At 39.5% G+C, this 21550-nt stretch overlaps 1 protein-coding gene across 16 annotated transcripts in view; it reads right to left on the minus strand.

Moving 5' to 3' along the window:
• The window catches only part of LOC102698598 (nesprin-1), a 223230-nt gene that overhangs the window by 71858 nt on the left and 129822 nt on the right, over positions 1-21550 (minus strand). For 15 of the 16 annotated variants that reach the window (XM_015347237.2, XM_015347318.2, XM_069178700.1 and 12 more), the window contains 18 exons: positions 21088-21425; positions 20251-20395; positions 18430-18648; positions 17049-17311; positions 16429-16594; positions 15889-16044; positions 15136-15288; positions 13951-14133; positions 12822-12959; positions 11943-12128; positions 10414-10536; positions 10022-10204; positions 9199-9342; positions 7303-7500; positions 6055-6195; positions 2981-3112; positions 2287-2448; positions 649-843 (listed from right to left, as the gene is read on the minus strand). In XM_015347237.2, coding sequence (XP_015202723.2) covers positions 649-843; positions 2287-2448; positions 2981-3112; positions 6055-6195; positions 7303-7500; positions 9199-9342; positions 10022-10204; positions 10414-10536; positions 11943-12128; positions 12822-12959; positions 13951-14133; positions 15136-15288; positions 15889-16044; positions 16429-16594; positions 17049-17311; positions 18430-18648; positions 20251-20395; positions 21088-21425 — 3225 coding nt within the window. The remainder of the gene's footprint in view (positions 1-648; positions 844-2286; positions 2449-2980; positions 3113-6054; positions 6196-7302; positions 7501-9198; positions 9343-10021; positions 10205-10413; positions 10537-11942; positions 12129-12821; positions 12960-13950; positions 14134-15135; positions 15289-15888; positions 16045-16428; positions 16595-17048; positions 17312-18429; positions 18649-20250; positions 20396-21087; positions 21426-21550) is intronic. The other variant, XM_015347291.2, reaches the window with a different exon arrangement.

Below are 21550 nucleotides of genomic sequence, written 5' to 3' on the forward strand. Positions count from 1 at the left end.
TTATGAGACCACAGTGTGCAGCCCCTTCCAGAATGTTTGACTCATTTCCTCAGAAGTGTGCCACAATGCTGAGTCAACTCATCGAGGGGCTCCAAGGATAGAAGGGCTGCCCAGTCAGTGATGTCACTGTGTAAAATACTAGGTTCATATGAAGAGAGTTCCTCACTTTTCTCTTCAACAATGCCTGAGTGTATCCTATTTTACTGTTCGTTTCTTATTTAGTTGGTGCTTATTTTCACATTGTTTCAACAGATAATTCTGGAATATTTTTTTTTTAAAAGAAAGAAACACAAACACGAGGTGCGTAGACTTGTTAAAAACATGAGAGACATTAAAAATTGCTTTAAAAAAATGTCTACCGCTTCTTTTTCTGACCCAGTGTGGAATTTGTCTCTGTAAAACAGCAATGCCAAAATGCCAAAGTGGAAAAAAAAACAGCCATTATCAGAATTCTGCTTATTCCTGGTAATATCAGCATAAATCACAGCAGTGCCAGAGACACCTGTATGCATTATTCTGAAGAGGGCTCTGACAAGTTAATGAGATAAGAGGCAATGAAAGACACGAGAATTTTACAATATAGACAGGAACAAAAATCTGAATCAATCGAAAACACAAATTAATCCCAGATTTTGAATGAAACATCACCTCAAGAAGCTGACGCTTTCCTGATGCCTTCATGCGGATGGTGGCCATCCTCTCAGCCAGCACGGTCAGCGTGGACTGCATTGCCAGCTGGTCAGCAGTATCCGTATCCAGATTGTCAGCCACCAGCTCCTCAGCAAAGCATGTCTGCAACTCATTGATCTCATCCTGGAGCATCAAGATCTCGTCCATTAGGGCCTGTGCATGATAAAGCCAGTTAAAGAAGAAAAAAATGTTTTAAAACAGAGAGGATTTCAGCTAGATTAAACTGTTGAAAACTACTGATATATACAGGTAACCGTATATAACAGATTTTTGTGTATTAATGACACTGTACGTTTATTAGTACCTTGCAAAATGGATAGGATGATAAAATAGTAGGTTTATTTTATAGGGAATGTACTTATCCATTAATGGATATGGATATTTATGAAACATTGGGATGTTTAATAGTCTTATCCTATTAAATTCTTCAAGAAATTGTGAAACAAGATCGATGCCAACACTTCTTTCAAATAGTTTCTTTAGTAAAACTCTTGTAGTGCAAAAAGACCTTACAAGAGGCTTTCTTTAAAACCATAAAAGGAATTAGAGACAAATAACTTAATCCAAAGTAACAAAACCGGAACTAATGATGTTTCCTATATTATGTTTGAATACATTTCTGTTTCCGTGATGACATTATCTGCAGATGTTAGAAATGCTTTTTAAATTTATTTTCACTTAATTACATATAGGAGATTAAAAGAAGGCCCAGGGTGAGTGAGAATTAAGTTCTTTAGTCAATTCAATAAAAAATGGATAACTGGTTGAAAATCAAAAAGTATAGGCTAGCACACACTTTTAAATTGATAAACAAACCAGATTTTATTTAATTGCAGTATGAAATCTTATATGCCTAAACCATATTGCAAAATGCCAAAAAGTTAACTACAGTACATAAATTAAGAGAATTTTATAGAATATTACATACTACGGGACCTTGCTAGAGAGATGAGCTCAATCTGAAAGTTGTCTGAACAAACACAGGAGAATACAGGAGCCTTGCAGAGCCGTCTTCAAGTGTGGACCCATTTCCACTGTGGAGCCTACCGGACCCACACCCGAAGAAGGCTCCACAGCGGAATCGTTGTGTTTCTTTTTTTGTCTTTTCAGCATGGAATAAACCTTTACTTGTTCCTCATAAGTATGATTATGTGTTACGTAGTACAATGATTTTGAACCCCTGGAATTTTCATATCATGCTCCAATTACCTCATTTATAGATCTGAAAAACCCGTCCAACTCTCTACAACAAATGACTAGCTGTTTTACAGAGAATATTTGTGTACTCTTGACATCCTGGAGGAATGACGTCATCCAAACAGACTGCATATTCTCATGAAGCCTTGCTACAGATAAATGCTTTCTTTTCAATGAAAACATCACTTTGCCATAATCTGTAGATGGGGATCATTCTGTCATAGTCTGAGAAAAGCATGTACACTAACACAAGTAATTAGTCTACAGTACTTTATCATCCTGCAGGACAAGTCTGTTTTAAGATTTTGGAATGAAGTATGACTATTTGAAGTTTGACAGAGTTCATTACTTTAGTGTAACAATATCATATATAATAGGAAAACAATACTGATGTATCACCTGATGGGCAGCCATCTGGCTCTCTGGAGTCTTGTCATCCTTCAGTGCTTCATTGAGCTTGACTTCAACAGATTCCATCTTGGTAGAGATTGATTGAAGTGAATCCTGGTACTTCTGCTGTCGCTCGAGAGCTTCGTACAAAGTCCTCTGCTTTTCACTGATCTGAAAACAGCAAAGCTAAAATCAAATACCCTTTCAATCTGTCAGATGAAAAGATGTCGGAAGCTCACTTTAACAGAACTGCAGAAAAACAAGACTTTTATTGTGATCAGGGCCAGGGGCCATTTAGAGACAACTTGTCTCTATAATTATGAATTTGGGAACTTGAACTGTGTTTTTCATTTGTCAAGTGATTTGTGGTTTTAAATATATCTGAACAGGAGTAATACATTAAATAAGAGAAATCTAATACCTCGAAGTTAATCATACTGTACTAATTTTCTGTTATGCTGTACAGATTATTTTCCCCCAAATCATTTATAAATGTTCAGAAAACTCCGTAGTAGTCTTGTCTTGTACTGTAGTGAGGAAATTGAATTACATGCAGTTGTCAAAAAAGTAGTGATGCAAGCTACTTTGGAATAATTCAGAGAGATGTGAATAAAAGAATTAGACCAAAGCCATGATATCAGAGATCACATCAAGGTTTCTGTCTCTTCAATGCCAGGCTCTGGTGTCTGTTCAGGTCACTTACCACATTCTTCAGGGTCTCCCATGAGCGCTGCAGGTCGTCCAGATTGGCAACAGCAGCAGACTCCAGTCCTGCCTCGTACAGCTCCGGCGGAGGCACTTTGCTGGGCTGAATCTTACCAGCTGCTGTCTGCAACTGTTTAGCAGATAATGCTTGACAATAAGTAATGTCCTATAAGCATGAAGCACAGCACTGCACTTTCAGATGAACTAGAAGAGAGGCTTTCGTTCTATGCATTTCATCTAAATTTTTATATAACACAGCCTGTAAATCATGCCTAATCACTAAGTTTCTAAGTTTGCACATTAGGACAATGGAACGTGATTGTATCTGCTCTGTTCACCCAATTTCTCATAGCAAGGTGGATGCTTAAATTTTTCTCAAATTTAGTTTTATAGCTAGTAGTATCTAAAACCAAGATATTCTCACACTGCTGAAGATTAAATGTTATTTATTCAAGTATTTCAACCAGCTGAGATCACACAGTATGTAGAGCAAGATCTTAAATATCAAGAGTCAAAACATCAATTTATCTGTGGCAAAAAGTCTGTGAAGGGTAAGTGGTAGATATCTTAAGTAAATTCAAGTGCACCTGATCCATTTTTATCACTATTTTCAGAAAGATAAAATCTTTAGAAACAGTTTAAAAAGTACAATTCGGAAACGCATTGCTGCCACTAAGGAAACTTAAAACTGCAAGTCCACACATAGCTATTTAAGTATTGTAACAGATACGGCCAACATTACAGGTTGTGCGAGCCGGTTGCCAGCACAGTGATGTCACCGCTGTTCCCTGTGAGTAGCAGGGACCTCAACCGCCGGGCTGGGGGGAGATCTCCCTTTAGCTCAGCTGGCTGGTTCCCTGTTGAGTGACACCAGAGACCTGGGTCCGAGCCCCAGCGGTGGAGGGGTGACCTGAGGCGGGAGCCGCGAGGGCGCAAACGCACGAGAACCCAAAAGCGCTATAGTATTAAAGGAATAAATTAAAGGTTTATTCCATGCTGAAAACAGAAGAATAGAAATACAACGTTTTGGCTGTGAGGGCTTCACAGCCAAAATGTTGTGTTACTTTTTCGCTTTTTAGCATGGAATAAACATTTAATTTATTAGTTTATTCAGCATGGAATAAACGTGGAATAAATAGAGAAAAAAGCATAGAATAAATAAAGAGAAAAAAAGTAACAACATTTCGACTGTGAAGCCTTCAGAGCCAAAATCTTGTGTTTCCTTTCTTCTCTTTGCAGCATGGAATAAACCTTTAACATGTTCCTTTGCAGCCTACGCATGCTGACGTAGCTACCTACTTGATATAGGTATTATACGACAATTGTGCTATCGCGTGAGCACATGAAGTATGCGAGAATAATTAATAATTATGAGAATTTTTCTGAATTACGAGATAAGGGTTAGGATTTTGTTTTTCCTTGGTGGCAGCAATGCGCTTCCATAGTAAAAGACTTTTCCAGTGTGTTTAAGTTAAAAAAACTACCAGAAAATATTTGCGTTTGTAATTGAGCTACACTCATGTACACAGATCACATGTACAGGTGGAAGTGCTCAATGGCTGTTACAGAGCAAGATACAGTACATTTTCCAGATGAGTGCATGGAACTTAATGAATGTATCCCTCTGGCCCATCTAGTTTGTTTGGCTTTTGATAGCTAATTGATCGGAGGGTTTCATCCTGCTGTTTCTAGAAAGAAGTGATGGTATCATTTCGACAAGGTACTCTCATCTCAATGAAAGGGTGAACAAAAATTCTAGTCAATGCCAGAGCTTTGATTAGAAAGATTGGAACAGAAACTAACAATATTAATTAAAACCCTTTGTACTTTAAGCATCAGTTCAGCCGCTGACCCGCACTTCAAGCTGGCTCTATGATTACTCAAGTTTTATATAAATAATAAAACATAAAGTGAATATATCAATGGTCAAAGTACATCAATTTCATTTACTATATATATATACTGTAATAGCTCACACTGCTTTGGACCAAAATGCACTAAAAATAAAAATAGCAAAGTGAACATTTGTGGCAATTATGACATACAGCAGATTTTTCTGACAGTTTGCTTTAATCCCTGAGAGATTTCAGGATTGTGTATTTATGAAGGCACTGTAAGATTAATATGCCTCAAAACGGTCTTAGAACTCTCTGCATTAGAGTCAAAGGCAGCACAGTTTTATTTGCACAAATTCAGTGTTATTTTGTTATTGTTGCATTATTATTAACTTTATTTCAAAGAGAAAGTATCCTTAAAAGAATGAACAAGCATCCCATTTTTTTCCACATTACCTCAGTAGACAGTTAGGCCTGCACACAGCATAAAAAGAAGATGCTATACGCTGATGATGCTTACGAAGATGAAGGTTAAGTTTTAATTTTGTTTGATGTATGATTTTTGAAATACCTTTAAGTGTTAGAAGTTGAAATGTTTAAAGTATATTATGAATAAAGAATGGTTTTGAAAACAAAAATCACCTGCAAAGAGCAAGAATATGTTTATAGGGGTTGTCCTAAGAGTGAAAAACCTGTAAGTACTAGTTTGAAGCATTTTTCTCATTATCTTTGTTAAAACATGTTGCTTTAGCAGGGTTTTGCATGGAACACATCTTCAGATCCTGGCTGCACAATTACTAATTTTTGAAATCTTACATAAATTAAAATTGTGTATCCCTCTGAATACCTATGTAAATTAGAATAAAAAGAAGCGTATCTTCTTACAATTTCTGTTATATTACTGCAGTAATACAACTACTGTGCCAGATCTTAATCCTTTCCTTCTAGCTTCCGGGAGTTGCTAAAGCTACTTTTGTAATTCCACTAATAGAAAAATAAAAATATGAAAATCTGACAGCTGTTCAACCTGTCAAAGACAGAAAGTCATGTTTAATTTGGAGTCTTGTGCTTCCTCAATTACAAAAACAAACCCAGGTCTTCCAGTCTCATGCTATATTAGTATTAAGTCATAAGGCTTGAATTCTAAAACATACAGTATGGCTTAAATTTAACCCTGAGGCCTACTTCCATGCAGAAACCTGCAGGACATGTGCAGCGAGAGCCCAGATGGTGGTACCTGGTTAACGGAAGCATCATTGTTAGCCACAGGTGAAGGGGAGCGACAGGCAGGTGGGGAGGAAATCTCACTGTTGGTTCCCTCTTCCCCAGACTCCTCTGTGACAGGTGAGAGGAGTGTGTGGCAGCGACCAGCGGTCATCTGACACACAAGAGGGCAGGTTAGGAGAGAGTGAGTACACCAACCACCAGAGGGGAAGACGGAGAGAAAGATCAGAAAGATAACCAAATAAGACGGTGTTTATTAAAAGCACAGCAGAAAAATATAGGCAATTGTATATGTTTTCTGAAGCATTTTCAAGATGAGAATTTTTTTAAATGAAATTACAAATTAAAAGACACCAAGCACAATGTCTAAATTTCCTCATGAAGATATTTAGACTGTCACAGCAAAATTATGTGGAGAACACTACATAAAAACCTGGTTTGTGGACAACGTTATAAAATATTTTAAGAGTTTGGTCTAATTGAAATAGTGAAGGGTACCTTTATATAAGAAAATTGTAATTGAATGAAAAGGCACAAAGTCTGTAAGTTTTAGAGACTTACATTAAATTGAATGTTAGCCTCCATGTTCCACTGAAGTCAAGAAATTCAGTTTTAAGTCGAAGATCAAACCCAATCTGGCCAAATGTTTTAATTTTAAAACCTGAAATGCTGACTGAAACAATCTTCAAGTCCCATAAATAGTCTCAAGTAAGGTATTTCACTCTTATTGGTTCTTTACATACAGTAGAGACAACTGTAAGCCACTCCGAATAAGAGCATCAGTCAAATAAATAGTTGTGCCTTTAAAAAAGATTTAGGTGATTAAATCAGTATGACAGTGCTACACCTCCATTGAGGGTCTAAAATTCTGTGAGAAACAGAAACACCCGCTGAAATGGATTGTGTTTCCCTGACACTTTTTGCTGTAATTTGCTCCTCCACCATATTACACCATAGATTTGTCGTCATTCCGAGTGGGGGCTCAATTACTGCCGCAGCAAAAATATATTCATATATACACAGCATTTTCTTACCAAAAATGAAAAGTGCAGGTAACTTTACATTAAGCTTCACTGAAGCAGAACTGATATGAAAACAGGCAGCAAACTACAGTTTGATTCGTGAAGTTCCTGGCAAGCCCAGGTGATGAGCAGCAGGCTGTCGCAGGAGTATAGAGTTAAGAGCGTGTGAAGCCTGTTCATCAGTTAAACACAAAAAAAGGCACTGGGTTACCAGGGCAGCCACAGGCCACGGCTCTTACCATCACCACAGAGGGGTGAGTAGCAGGGTGTTTGGAGAGGACCTCAGCATCCAGCTCATCAAGGCCTTCTGACAGCCCTTCCACCTCTGTGACAGTCAGCAGCATTGTGGCATGCTTGGCTTTCATTGTCAGCATCTTGCATTTGGAATTCAGGGAGGCGATCTGCTCCTGGTAACCTTTAATCTTCTGGGCTAGCTCCTGTGAAAACATTTTGATCGTCAGTGCAGAGACGGCAGAGAGCACCAAAAACAAAAGACAGCCTGAAGCTCTAAGCAGGGGGGGAAAAAACAAAACAAATCAAAAAGCAAGGACACAGTACCGCACAAACTAGGAGGAGTAGGATTTCATCTTTCTATTTATGAAAAAGCGCGAGCTTTGCCGTTGTATCAAAGCGCAGTCAAACCAATGAGATCGCAGACAGAGCTCTGACACAAACTGCACCAGCAGCAGTGTCTCGAGACTCCCACTGCAGACAGGATGTTAGGCTGTGAGGTTCGGCACAGAGGCGGAACAGAAATTCCACTGCGGCAGTCCAACCATAAAGCAGAGCAGCAGAGGCAGACCAGCTGCAGGAAGCTTGGTTTTGTCTGCTGCCCTCCTCTAGAAGATTCTTCATAACAAAAGAGCTGGAAATAGCAGCCCTGACACTCCTGTGTACGAGTTCAGCTGAGCTAGACTCTGTCCTGCAGGCCCAACCCCCCACTCCCCTCTATCCCCAGATGGCCAATGCCTTTGTAATTAGGTCATGTGATGACTGAAACTGTAAAAAATGCACTGCTCAGCTACAGAGCCTAAACTCTACCTAAGACCCATCTTACTGCAATATATTCTCAACAGTTTCACATCAAATGCAAGAACTAGCTCTTCAGAGACAGTACACTGCATCAGCAGAGGGGCTACAAGAAATGACAAATGCATGACAACAAATAATATGATACACGAGTATTTGCTGAACCCCAGAATATACTTAATTTTGAAATTGTATTGAAAGCTTTCTGATTAAGTAAATTACAATGGTAAAAAGACTTAGTACAAAACTAAAATGTCACCTAATATTTAATTACTATTTGGTACCTATTATTTTTTGTCAATTTCCAGTTCTCTTATACCTCCAACAAAATATGTAAAACTAAGACTCCTGAGATATTAAAAATTTCATTTGGGACTTTTGAACAAAAACAAGATGTTCATGTTTTCTTTTCTACAGTAAAACTGTTTTAGTCTAAACATTGCATATATATTAATGAACCATCTAAATAGACTTAGAAGTTTTAGCCATGGACAGCTGTTTCCATTATTAAGGCTCAACAGTGTGGTCAAGTTAGCTCTTTTTAAGATTAAGCAGTCACTATGAATCATGGGAATGTGAATAAAGAAAGGTCAGTTGTCTCTGGTTGCTCAACTACTGTATCGTCAGTACAGTATATGTAAAGGTCTTTTTAGGTGCTTCTAATGTTTTGCTTTGTGAAATTGCTTTAGCTTACTAATGTACATTATATATTCCCATAAATGACAGTATATTGACTGCTTTATCTGAAAATGCACTCTGAAAGATGATCCTTGTGAAATACATACATACTGTACTTGAATCTTTTAATAAATATTCAAAATTCTCTCCACATTGTACCTCTGCTTTACCCTCAAATCTCTCCTGAGATCTCTTCTTTATAATCTCTAAATCTTTAATTTGCAAATTTGGTGGGCTGCATTTTAAAATACTTTTCAGTGTATAAATAGTGAAACGATTTAAGAGCAAGAGGGCAAGTAAGTAAATCCCATTATGTAAAATCTTCTTGATTTATATTTTTAGACGATGTCATGAATGATGTCATGAATGTTATCAAGACGGTTTTCGAAGCTCACATTTTTTAGACAGATTTCTGTTTCCAGGTTTACCTCATGGTGAAGGATCTGAGCCTGCAGCTCCTGGATGTTGCTGGTGGAGACGGGCCTGTCCTGGATGACGCGGTGAGCTTCCTCGATCAGGCACTGCAGGTGCTTCACCTCCAGCTCATACTGCTCATACTGCACCACTGCCTCCTGCATAGACACACAGACTCCCCCTCCTTAACACAGCCGTGCACGTCTTCACTTTAAGGGCCTATTCATGAAGACCTTAGCCCTCAGTGAAAACCAAACAGCAATGCACTTCCTACACTGGTGAATATAATAATAATTACAATAATTCCTTACACATATATCGCACTTTTCTAGACACTCCCCACCTGGATGATGCAACGGCAGCCATTGTGTGCCAGAATGCTCACAGTAATCAGAGTGGAAGAGAACAGAGTGATGAAGCCAATTCATAGATGAGGACTATTACGGGACCATAACTGGTAAAGGACAGGGGGAAATTTGGCCAGGACACCAGGGTACCACTCCTACTCTTTTCGAGAAATGCACTGGTATTTTTAATGACCACAGAGAGTCAGGACCTATGTTTTACATCTCATCTGAAGGACGGTGTAATGTCCCCTTCACTATACTGGGGCATTAGGACCCACACAGACCACAGACCTAGTGCCCCCGCTAATACCTCTTCCAGCAGCAACCTTAGTTTTTCCCAGGAGGTTCCCCACCCAGGTACTAAGCAGGCTCACATCTGCTGAGCTTCAGTGGGTTGTCAGTTGTGAGCTGCAGGGTGATATGGCTGCTGGTTGATATGATAAACCCAGCAGAGTTGGCACACAGAAGTGTGGTCCTTTTGAACTCTCACCTGCAGAATGTTACACTGCTGGATGGCAGTGTGCTGCAGCTGACTGGCCTCCTGCTGCAGCCCCAGCGCGGTCTGACAGATAGGCAGGCTAGTCACCACCTCCTCTGGGATCCGCAGGGCACTCTGACACACCTGCACTGCATGGACTTTCTGCTTGAAGCCCTCCATCTCAGTCAGCAAGCGCTGCAAAGCCAGGTAAAAAATAAAACTCCACACTCTATACAATTCAGAATAATCAAAGTATGGATACAGCGTCTCTCCATTAGATGCTGTATTTCATCCATGTGTGTTCATTTATACTGTAGATGTGTATACTCTGTAATGATGTACAGTATATAGACCTGAAGTCCTCCTCTCATAAAACTTGTTATGTTATTATGTTCTTACAGTACCTGTCTTTGGGCAAGTTGCTCCTTCAGGCTCAAGCGGGCCAGTTCAGGTGAGGTCAGGGTGATTTGGGTCTGTTCCAGTGCCGCATGCAGGGCTTTCACTTCACACTCAAATCTCTCCATGTCCTGAGGGACATGAAGTGCATTTAAATGGGTGTAGAATACTTCCTCAAAAGAATTTCATGTTAACTTGTGTGTAGTAATAGATTTTCCGTTTACAATGGTGGAAATGTTTCATAAACAGGTAGAGATGATTCAGTATTGCTCTTTTCTGCACCATTTCTGCAAAAATTTGTGCCAGTATTGAATATTTTATTTAGGAGGTACTGAATTTGGGAGTGACAAGCCTACCTTACCTTTTTATAGAGTTCTCCCTTTAGGCCATTAATATTCATAATCAAATGCAAACAAATGTATCATGAAGAACCAAAGGAATCACAAAAATAACTAAAGACTATGAAATAATCTAGGAAACTAAGTAATACTTAACCATTTATCATACCAATTATAATGTAGGTCACTAATAATTACACCATTCACTTTTCATGAAATTGCTTGATGTTTGCAACAGGGAAAGGTAACTGACAACATACTGTAGTTTAGTTTAGCTAAATGTGTTCAATGTGTTCAGAAATAATTTTAAAATTGTGTTACTGTTTTATAATTTTCTAGTACATCTTTAGAATGTTATTCACCTTTGATGAACAAAAACTAAAACATGATTTCCATTTACTTTGGTAATATTTTTATCATTTATGCATTCTTGTTTTTATCCTGCAAAAAACTACACCCCAAACAGACTAAACTCTCATCATCTAAGCTTTCTATACAATATTTCCTCTGTAATTTTACAAAAACATTGTTTCTTTCCATGTGGAAGAAGGAAAACTACCAAGGTTATCAAATTTACATTACATTGGATTTTCTATTAAGCTCCATAAAGAATTAAGCCAGTTCTAGTAAATACTATATTTCTCTGAATATGGATTACAGTGTCCCTCTGTGTCTTTCAGGCTATAAGGGTTAAAAAACCTGAAGTATTATGTTGTTCTACAAGCCCAATACAAGATTAGTGAAGTCAAAGCAAACACTGCTGCGCTAGATGAAATAATTTAATATTATGCTTTATAATCTATGGGCATGCTCAAGTTAAACCTCTTTTTAACACGCTCTCTAGTTTCTCAGAACATTGATATTTGTACAGTATTGTGAAACACTCCAGTTTTGTTCAGTGAATTTAAAAAAAAACAGGTAACACTGCATAAGGCTAGTTGCTTTAGAACAAAATATATTATAAAAGTACTTATTATAAAATGATTATTACAACCATTTGGTAAACAGACACCTTGTTTAATTGGATCCCCTTTGAATTGGAGGCCCTGCTCAGGAACTAGACAAAGGTTGTGAAGGGCCAGCTTCTGCTAAGACTTTGGCGCCATTGGATTTTGAGGACCACTGTTTTATTGGGCCCGATTCCTCCAGCACACTGAACGGACCACATGTCGGTCCGGTCGGCCCGGAAGCCGCAGTACCTTGGCTGCGTCCTGCAGGTTCTGCAGGCGGGTGCGGATGGCCTGCTGCAGCTCCTCGGCCTGCCGGCTCAGCTCAGACACCTGCAGGGTCATGGCCTCCGTGTGCAGCACTTCCGACAGATACTCGGCCTTCTCTGCCATGGCCTCCAGGTCGCTGTGGATCTCTCTGGACTCGCGCAGTACAGACTGACATCGGCAAACAGAGTGCAGGAGGACATTCGTTACAAAGTCACATGAGAGGAGCAGAGGGAACAGCTGAGGTAAAATTCAATTACAGTAAATCCTCGATGTAACGGACCCCTATTTAACGGATTTCGGATTTAATGGACAAAACGGTTTAATGATTTAACGGTTCATATGTCGGTTCTTCCCTATTATTTTCCTGTTGATACTGTATGTCGGTATTTCAGTACTTCCCCGAAATAGTCTGGTTGATATGTCGGTACACTATGTATGTACTTCGTCAGTCGTGCTGCGAAAGTAGCATATTTAGTATATAGATCATTCTATCGCAACTATATAATGTTCAGTTTTTTTTCTTGTTAAAAGAGGGTACGGTAGGTAATTTATTATTTATTATTATCTAATGCATGATATGTAATATGTAACGAAATTTGTAGTTTTTCACGTAAATATGGGTGGCATTGTGCTTCAAAATATATTACTTGTTATTTAACGGACTTTTGGTTTCATACAGATACTATTTTACAGATATTTGGATTTAGTCTGTAAAATCTAGGATACTCTGTACTTGGAACAAGACTGCAACATGCTGTATGTTACACAGAAGCATGTTGAGGTGACTTCCTTACACAGAAAATGAGCTAAGCATCTAGTTAAAACACATTTTGTTACTGCTGTTGCACAAATTTCATTCACCTGGTAGGTCCTTATCTGGTCGTGGAGGTGTGAAGCTGAACTCCAGACCACGCTGCTTTTCACCAGCGTCTTTGCTTTCTCTGCCCACTTCATGATAAAATCGAGCATTTCATTATACTCATCTAAATGTGTGGCCGCCTAGAGAGCAAAAACAGAAGAAAACAAATGTAAATATTCTGTGGAACATCCTGAGTTTAAATAAAACAGACAGCCTTAATTAAAGATGGCACCGATGAAAGTAAAGCATTTCTTAGTAATGAGTGATCTGATTTACACTTGGCAGGCCATGTACTGTATTTCTATTGGAGGATCTAAAAACACGTAAAATTAAAATTAAGACAGAGACTAGAGAGCAAGACTGATTTCATTGTAACTCCAGAAATATTACTGTATTTAATCCTTCCCCAAACTGTCCACAGATTCTGAATTCTCTTCAGAGAGTCACTTCAGGCACTACAGTGGGCAAACTTATTTCCTCCCCTTTGCTCTCACTATTGTTGTTTGATCACTTTTTATCACTTAGGGCTGCAACTGGAGGTATTTCTCTATCAGATCATTCATAGATGTTAGCTCATCTTGAGATCATTTCAAATTGGAGGCACTTATTTCTCCAGTGAAAGGCAGGAGGTCTTTAGGAAAGTAGGAGTCTTTTCTGTATGACGTACTTCTCCTGGCTGGCTCGGCAAAATATGTTGCACTTCAAGAATGAAACAAAGTATCCATGTACAACACATTTAGTTTTTAAGTAAATTCACAAAGAATAATGGTTTGCGTTTCTGCAGTTCACCACAGTGCAACCATTTTTTTGTTAGAATGTAACAATGTTTTTTTAAAAATAAGGTTCACTAGTTTGGTCTCGTTCATGCTGATTGCTGGCCATTTAGTAAAAATGTGGTCGATTTACACCCTAACCTATTATTAACATCACCACTAATAATAATAGAAATACTACTACTAATAATAATAAAACAGAAATTACAATGGAACAGGTCAATTAAATTAGACATTTGTAATGCATTTTGCATTACACAAACCTGATGTGGAAGATGTATTAACATTAATATTTTTCTCTGAAGTTATCATGTAGCTGACCCCTGCTGGTACAGTATATGGAAAGTGCTCAACTTACCTTCTTCAGTTTAGCAGTCTTGTAATCTGCCAGTCTTTGAGTGTGATGATGAATCTCAGTGAGTTTTCCTATGGCATCATTCAGTTGTTTTCCCAAAAGGGGATTTTGCTCCCCAAACTCCTGCACTGACGCATCCAACTCAAGGAGTTTAATTCCACAACTCTCCAACTCATCACAAAGGCACTGAAACAAAAAGTATTTTTAATACACTTAATTAATCACTGAGCTCTTTGATTGTGGTATCCCAGACTGAGTGATACACCAGTTCCTACCTCTCGCTAACTACAGTATGGTTTGACATTGGTAACACCCCCAGACCCTTTACTCGTGGAATCAAGGCACAAACAGGCCCCTCACACAACACACAACCGACTCCTTCAGCTCCTTGCTTTTTCACCAACTTGAAGCACCTGACTCCTGTGGATTTATATACTGTATATAATATATTATTAAATATAATATATATTTATATTATATATATATTTATATACTGTCTCAGAGCACCCAACTTGATGTAAAACTAATATTGTAGCAGGTACTGGATCACTTTGTGTTTTGTCAGGCAGCATCTCACACAAACCAAACAGTTATAACAACTGCTGCCACCACAAGTGCCTAGCCAGTCTGCTCTTTGTCTTCACATTGGCATAACCACTAGTCCCCCTATATTGTGCCACTAGAATGCATTAACTAGTAGTTACTGTAGATCCCCTCCAGGGTCCTAAATCTCACCCACTCCCCTTCCAGGTGAACACTATAGACTACTCCATGATCTTTGTGGTGTATAAATGGCTGCTACACATACTGATTCAAACCTCACTTACTCCACTTCCTCAATCAATTCATTAACATTAACTAATACAACATTTATAGAGTTTGCTATTTTACTTAGATGTGTCTACAGTAGTCAATATAAAAAAATCAAGGACAGTGTTTTGTAAAAACAATCTGCATACAGTATACTGTAAGTGCAATTAAAATTGACAAAAAAAATATCATATTTCACATTTTGTGAAGCTTCTCATGATCTGCTCGTGATTTTGACATTTTCTTTCTTTTTAAGAATATATTGCAATGAGATTTCAAGAGGATTTTACTTAAGACAAATGTGTTGGGTTTTAAAATAATTAAATGTCCACAGCTTCCCACAAATTCACGCACACATCAGATCAATTGCTTCTTTACCTTTGTTTCCTCTTTAGCTTGAGCAAGATCTGTTGCTTTTTCTTTAAGTTTCACAGAAATGGTCTTCATCTTCTCTGAAACCTCATGAATTCTTGAGCTGAAGTCCTCCTTTATATCTCGTGTCTGCTGTATTTCTCTCTCTTTGGCTTGTACCTTGAACATTGAGACAATACAGAATTACATTTAGTTTAATCGATTTCATCCTCATTGACTTGCATCAACAGTTGGAAACGCTGAATGTCGTCTTTTGCTATTAAATTGAACTTTAATATTGGAGTGCCCTCTACAGGACAAACAAAAGGAAGTTGGCACTTCATGTGAAGCAAAATAAAAACACCCTCATGTAAAGTCAAAAGACATGCATCTTTTGATGGTTTTGGTGATGAAGGACTTTGAAGTAGAAAAGTCAGCAGTTTTTTCTTCTAAGGGAAGACAGCATAGTTACACTTAAGTCAACACTGTCAGCAGTAAGAAAATTAAACTGTAAATCAGTGATCTGCTACTCCACATTAACTTTTGAAGGGAAAGACCTAATTTGATAAAGAAATCACAAACTTAACACAAGCAAGCACTTTGTATATTGTAAATAAACTTCAACTATTCTGCGTTTTGAAAAGTATTTTCAAATGCTGTAAAGGCTGCAAAGCTAACAGTTTGTAAAAGCTTTGGGCAATGATTGCATTTAAACATACAAGGTGTCTGTTCAGGGGCTCGTTAGCCCCTGATGGGACAAAGCATAGAGGGCAGAGTTACCTGATCCTCAGTGGCTCCCAAGGCCAACGTCACTTCAGCGAGCTGCACGGAGATCTCCGACGGGAGGATGGTGTACAGATCTAGATACTTCGTCTGCTGCTGTTCGGCTATCTTCTCCACATTCTGACGGTGGGCAATTACATCTCCATGCAGGACCTACGCAAAGAATTACATCACATGAACAGAAGGAACCTCGCTATGGGCACCTCGCAATTTCACTTTTCTAGAACACTGCAATGAAAGCAGAACTTTACTGGCTGTTGGTTAGGGTGGGAGTTAGGATTACAGCTGGAGGTAGGACTAGGGTTGTAGATAGGTTTCAACAGAGTATGAGCTACTGTCAGCATTAGGGCAAGGAGTACAGTTAGTAAGTTTAGTTTGGCACTTCTTTTAGTAGTATTGAATAAACTGAATTGTATTTAAATAATTTACACTATTCTACTGTAGGTGATTTAGCTTGTTGAGTAACTGCTGACAGTTCTGAGGTGTTCATTGATTGATTTCTTTGACCGGCAGTAGAAAAAGCAAACTTCACAGCACCTCCAGCTCCTGGAGGAGGGCATCCACGTCGCCCGAGGGGCTGAGCAGGAGCTCTCGCGCGTCCTGCATCCAGGTCTTCACCAGGTTCAGCTCCTTCTCCACCTCCTCCCGTTCCTTCAGCTCCTGCAGCACAACCTTCCTGCTCTTCCTCACCTGCTGCAGCAGGCTGCAAACGCCACAGACACAGCCGTCAGTGCTGGAGATGTGCAACGGCTTCGCACTTAAATTGGTGCCCTGGAGATGCTGGGAATCAACTAGCTGACCCTGCAGTTCTGTCAGGGGACGTAGAGCTAAATTTCTTATTTGCTTAGTTTCTGAAGAGCAAAAGGTTTCTGTTTAAAAACCTGGTAATTTTGCATTTTGACACAATGCATCTCTTTTAAAGGCATAACTCGGCAAATGTTTAATTGGTTTCACCTTGCTGAGTTACAAAAGTGTGGAAAACTACTAGTCTATAGCATCCGTCTTTATATCCATCTATTAAAAATGATTTAAATCAATTTGCACAGTCCACCAGTTTCTTCTGGGCCTTAGGGCTTGGATTGTGGCTTTAGATGAAAGTGGCTGCAAGGTGGTACTGTCTACTGTCTATTCATGTCTAGGGATGGTATCCGCCGTACCTTTCATAGCCGTCCTGCATGACTTTAATCTCCAGCAGGCTGGGCAGCTCTTCCTGCGGGGCCGCGGGGACGGCCACGTCTCGAAGGAAGCTGAGGGCGTACTGGCGCAGCAGGGCGAGGGCCGAGTGCTCACGCTCCACCTCCTGGCTGAAGGAGTCGTGGTACTCCAGGAGGCCCTGCAGGGCAGCTTTGGAGGCTTTCTCCACAGAGCTGTCCGGCACACGAGCCTGCAGCTCTTCCGCAATGCTGGTTGCCTTCTCCATCTGCGACATGACCACACAAACACACACACACACTTCCTGTGAGCTTCCCTGGGGGAGAAAGCAACCCCAGTGAAAAATGAGCAGTCAACTCTCTTTCCTCAGGCCATTCAAACAGATTCAGCCTGAGGAATATTTGTGAAAAGCAGCGGACACTGCAGCTGTGTTACATTTTTGTTACATAAAAGATGAGTTCATCTTACAGGGCACAGTCTATTCTGAAAGGATTTTTCTCCAAGTCTAAAATTCACCCTATCCATCCTTTTTAGGTGCACAGACCCACACACCAGGGCCAGGACCACACACACAACCACTGCAAAACTGTGCCACCATAAAATTCAGTCTTGATCTAAATAGCTAATATCTAAATTCTGGAAATGCAGGAAAACGAAAACATCTGCTAGTCATGTCTAAAAAGTCCTTCAGGGTTCGGAGGTTTCCATTTATCCAGGAGGTTGAAAGAGAAGGATCCACTAGTGGTCTGACTTGTAATCGCAGTAAAAGAACTCATGGGAGGTAAAGAAAAATAAAAAGCAACAGAGAACAAAAAAGGGAATGGCTGTAGTATATAATCTGGCTTCTATTTAAGGTAAGAGAATTCGGCACATTAACAACATTGAATGATCTTTTCATATTGTTCACCTTTTGACTCAATGTTAAATGTTAAAGCCTTTTAAAAGACTAAGATTTCATTATTTGCCTTTGGATTGCATCATGTTCATATCGTTCACTGTCAAATGATCACTAACAGTTCCTGCTTCCTGATCTTATATCCTGAAAAACAATGAGACGTGTGGGAGCCTTGACAAAACTGGAAAACAAGCTAATGCGTTTGGCAGGCAGCCTTTGATTGCATCAGAGTATGAGTTATTTCAAGCCACATTTGCTGGTTGTGTTTTTTTCAGAGGAAACGTATTCCTGTGTAATTGAACTGTTGTCACCAGTGAGTTGATTTCTTACACCAGTACTGTACATGGAGCAATTAAAAAAGTTTAAAATAAAAAAAACAGTAATAGTACAGTCCTGTACTGACAAATGTTGGTGTATCAATTTAAAGTAGACAGACATGCTGAGAAATATCGCTTGAAGAAAAGGAAACTCATGTTGGCTGTGATAAAAACCTTATCCCGGAAGCTTCTCCATTCCTGAGCGCTGTCCTCCAGGACCCTCTCCTGGCCTCGTGCCACGCTGCGGAGCCGGGTCCAGCGCTGCCACACCGTGGTCATGGAGCGGCTGATGGCAGCCTTGCTGGCGTCGTTGCCCACCTGCTCCAGCCGGGAGGCCTGCTCCTCCAGGCCCGTGATCTTCTCATGGAACCCGCTCACCATGGCGACCAGGGTCTTGGGAAGACAAAACGCCAAACCCGCTCTAAAAACCATGACCTTTGGCTCGCCAAATGGAAATGTTACCTTTCAAAATGTATTTTTACATTTGATCTTGGGGATCTAGAAACAGTGTAAGTGGTTTGAGAGTCAATAAATGTTCTTTACCCTACTCAACTCCTTGATGAATCATTAAGAGTCCCCATCAGTCAGAGACACAGGATAAAAGACAGGTAGGCAGAAGCACGGGACACACACACAGATACAAAACGAGAAGAAAAAAAAAAAGAAAAAGAGGAAGAAACAGATGGAAAGAGGAGGAGTGTGCCAGGCATGAGGACCTTGGTCAAATGAAACTTAAAGACCGGATTCTAGCTAAGTGTTTGAAACTTCTTTAAGAGAGCTTGCCCTCTGTTATTTTAGGGAAACTTGATTTTCTTTATAAGGAATCCCCAGAATAATTCCCATTATAAGGAATCAAAATGTTCTGGTTAGTGGATGCATTTACTGAACTGGAAGATATTAAATGGGTATATATGGGTTTTTCAGGTTGGTCAGAATGTTGGCACCTCCGAGACACCTTTTCCTAAATAGGGTAATTTGTATGTTGTATAGTGTGTGGTATTGTGCGTTGTTTAGTTTGAGTTATAGTCATAATTAATACCGTAAACATTTGTTTATCCTCAGATTGCCTCAGATTTCTTATTCTTTCACCAGAACTGTGCCAGAAAACAAAGAACTCTGGTGCTTCTACAACTATCATATATACCCTTATTATACAAACTAACTACTCAGTGATATTCATGGCATTGGGGTTATACATGTAGATATTTTAAATATTGATTATCCAGCATGGTATTTTCTGTTTTCTTAACAGAAGGTTATGGTCAAATTTAGGAAAAGGACAGAATTTATTTTCTTGTAGAAGATTTAGTAGTTAATGACTAACATAAAACATAATTACAATTGTTTTAAGACACAATGTAAGCAGACTTGCCAAAATATAAAGCAATTAATGCTTAAGACCTGTATGTTGCCTTGTATACACATTCACCACCCTTGTACAGTTTTAGAATCTTAATAAAGCTTAAAATGCCAGCAGTATGTATAAGAATTAGATTTTTAAAAACAGAATATTCTTAATTGCATAAGTATGGAATTTGTTAATGTAATGGTCACTGTACTGGGGGCACTGCGATGGCCCTGTGGCTAAGGATCTGCGCTTGTGGCTGGAAGGTTGCCGGTTCGTATCCCACGGCTGGCAGAGGAATCTTACTTCGTTGGGCGCCTGAGCAAGGCCCTTAACCCCAACTGCTCCAGGGATGCTATACAAATGGCTGAACCTGCACTCTGACCCCAAGCCTCTATCCCTGTCTCCGTCTCATGGAAAGCAAGTTGGGGTATGTGAAAAGACAAATCCCTAGTACAAGAAATTGTATATGGCCAATAAAGCGATCTGATCTTATTCAGAGAATATTTAAAGTAATTTAAGTTGACTTTAGAGTAAATGTTTCTGTAAAGTCTCTCAAACAGATAATGAATGCCACAGTTATCTTGGTCACTGGTTTTGCATTGTGGAATAAAAAGACTAGAAGTTATTCTGAAAGCTAGATCTCCTACTTTGTGACTTTTGAGCTTTTCTTCAGCCTCTTCACTTGTGGCTGCCTTGGCTGTAGAAAATTCAGTAAGTTTCTTCTCAGCCTCATTCAATAATTCAATGACAGTCTGTCTTGCGGTGTGGTAGGCTTGCCACTGGGATGCAGAGCTAAAGAGAGAGGAGGTGTTAGAGAAATGTTTTATCAAAACCTGTACCAGTGAAGCACTTTCCCATACTATGCTGTACAACTTTCACTGCATTCTACATGCCAACATTTTGTTCATAATCTCACCCAAGCCAACCCAAGTATATTTTCACAACACTAAGATAGTCTTCCATATTGTATAAAAAAACCTCTTTGGCTGGAGTTTGCACTGAAATAAATCTTTCCTGAAGATTTATGGACCCACAATTAAAATGCAGAAAAGACCAAAAGACCCTTTTGAACTACACAGGAAAGCACTGAATACACCACACACAGAAATGATGTACTGGGAATGAGAAATATAGGCATGCATCTGGCAACACAGTGGCGCCAGATAATTCGTAGCATAAGACTGGGGAAACTCAAGTACTCCAAGCTTTACACCGAAAACTTGAACTTTCCAAACATGAAAACAAAAAACAAAAATATTTGCAATCTATACAGTAGGTGAAATATAAATATTTCCTCAAACCAGCACCCTCCAAAATATTACATTTAATTAAGGCAATGAAGCAAGCGACATTTTACAGTAGGATACAACTCATTTAAGTGCAAGAATTGTTTTGCTTTTTTATGTTGTAGCTATTTAAAAGGCAACTTATTTCACGTGCCCAAAATACAACTGATAAACAAGCTAAGAAGAGGCAGGCAGTACCTGTGCAATAGATCCTGGTGACAGTGCAGTTGTTTTCTGACCTCCTCGCCTCTCTGCTGTAAGGATGCCACACTCTGCCTCAGCTGCTCATTAGCTGCAGCAGTAATAAAACCTTCCAGCTGAGGCAGTAAGGCCTCCAACTCCTGGAGGTGGCCAAGAAGGTCCTTTTCTGTGGCCAGGAACTCACTGTGCTGCTTGATGGAGTCCTCACTGTTCTCTACATCGAGCCCAGAGCTGACTTCCTGTAGAAGAACACTGGCATCCTCCAGCCAGTCACTAACAAACTGCACTGAGGAGTTGCAGCTCTGACAACAGGCAAGGGCCTTCTCGAGGGACCCCTGAGGAACAGGACAAATAGAAAAGAACGAAGAAACAAAGGAGGGGAAAGTACTTTTAACCCACAAAAAATGGTCAAGAAGATTAGCAAGTCAAACAAATTCTGAATCTTATCTTTAAGGCTAAT

The sequence above is a fragment of the Lepisosteus oculatus genome, chromosome 2 (assembly GCF_040954835.1).
Source record: "Lepisosteus oculatus isolate fLepOcu1 chromosome 2, fLepOcu1.hap2, whole genome shotgun sequence".
NCBI lineage: Eukaryota > Metazoa > Chordata > Actinopteri > Semionotiformes > Lepisosteidae > Lepisosteus > Lepisosteus oculatus.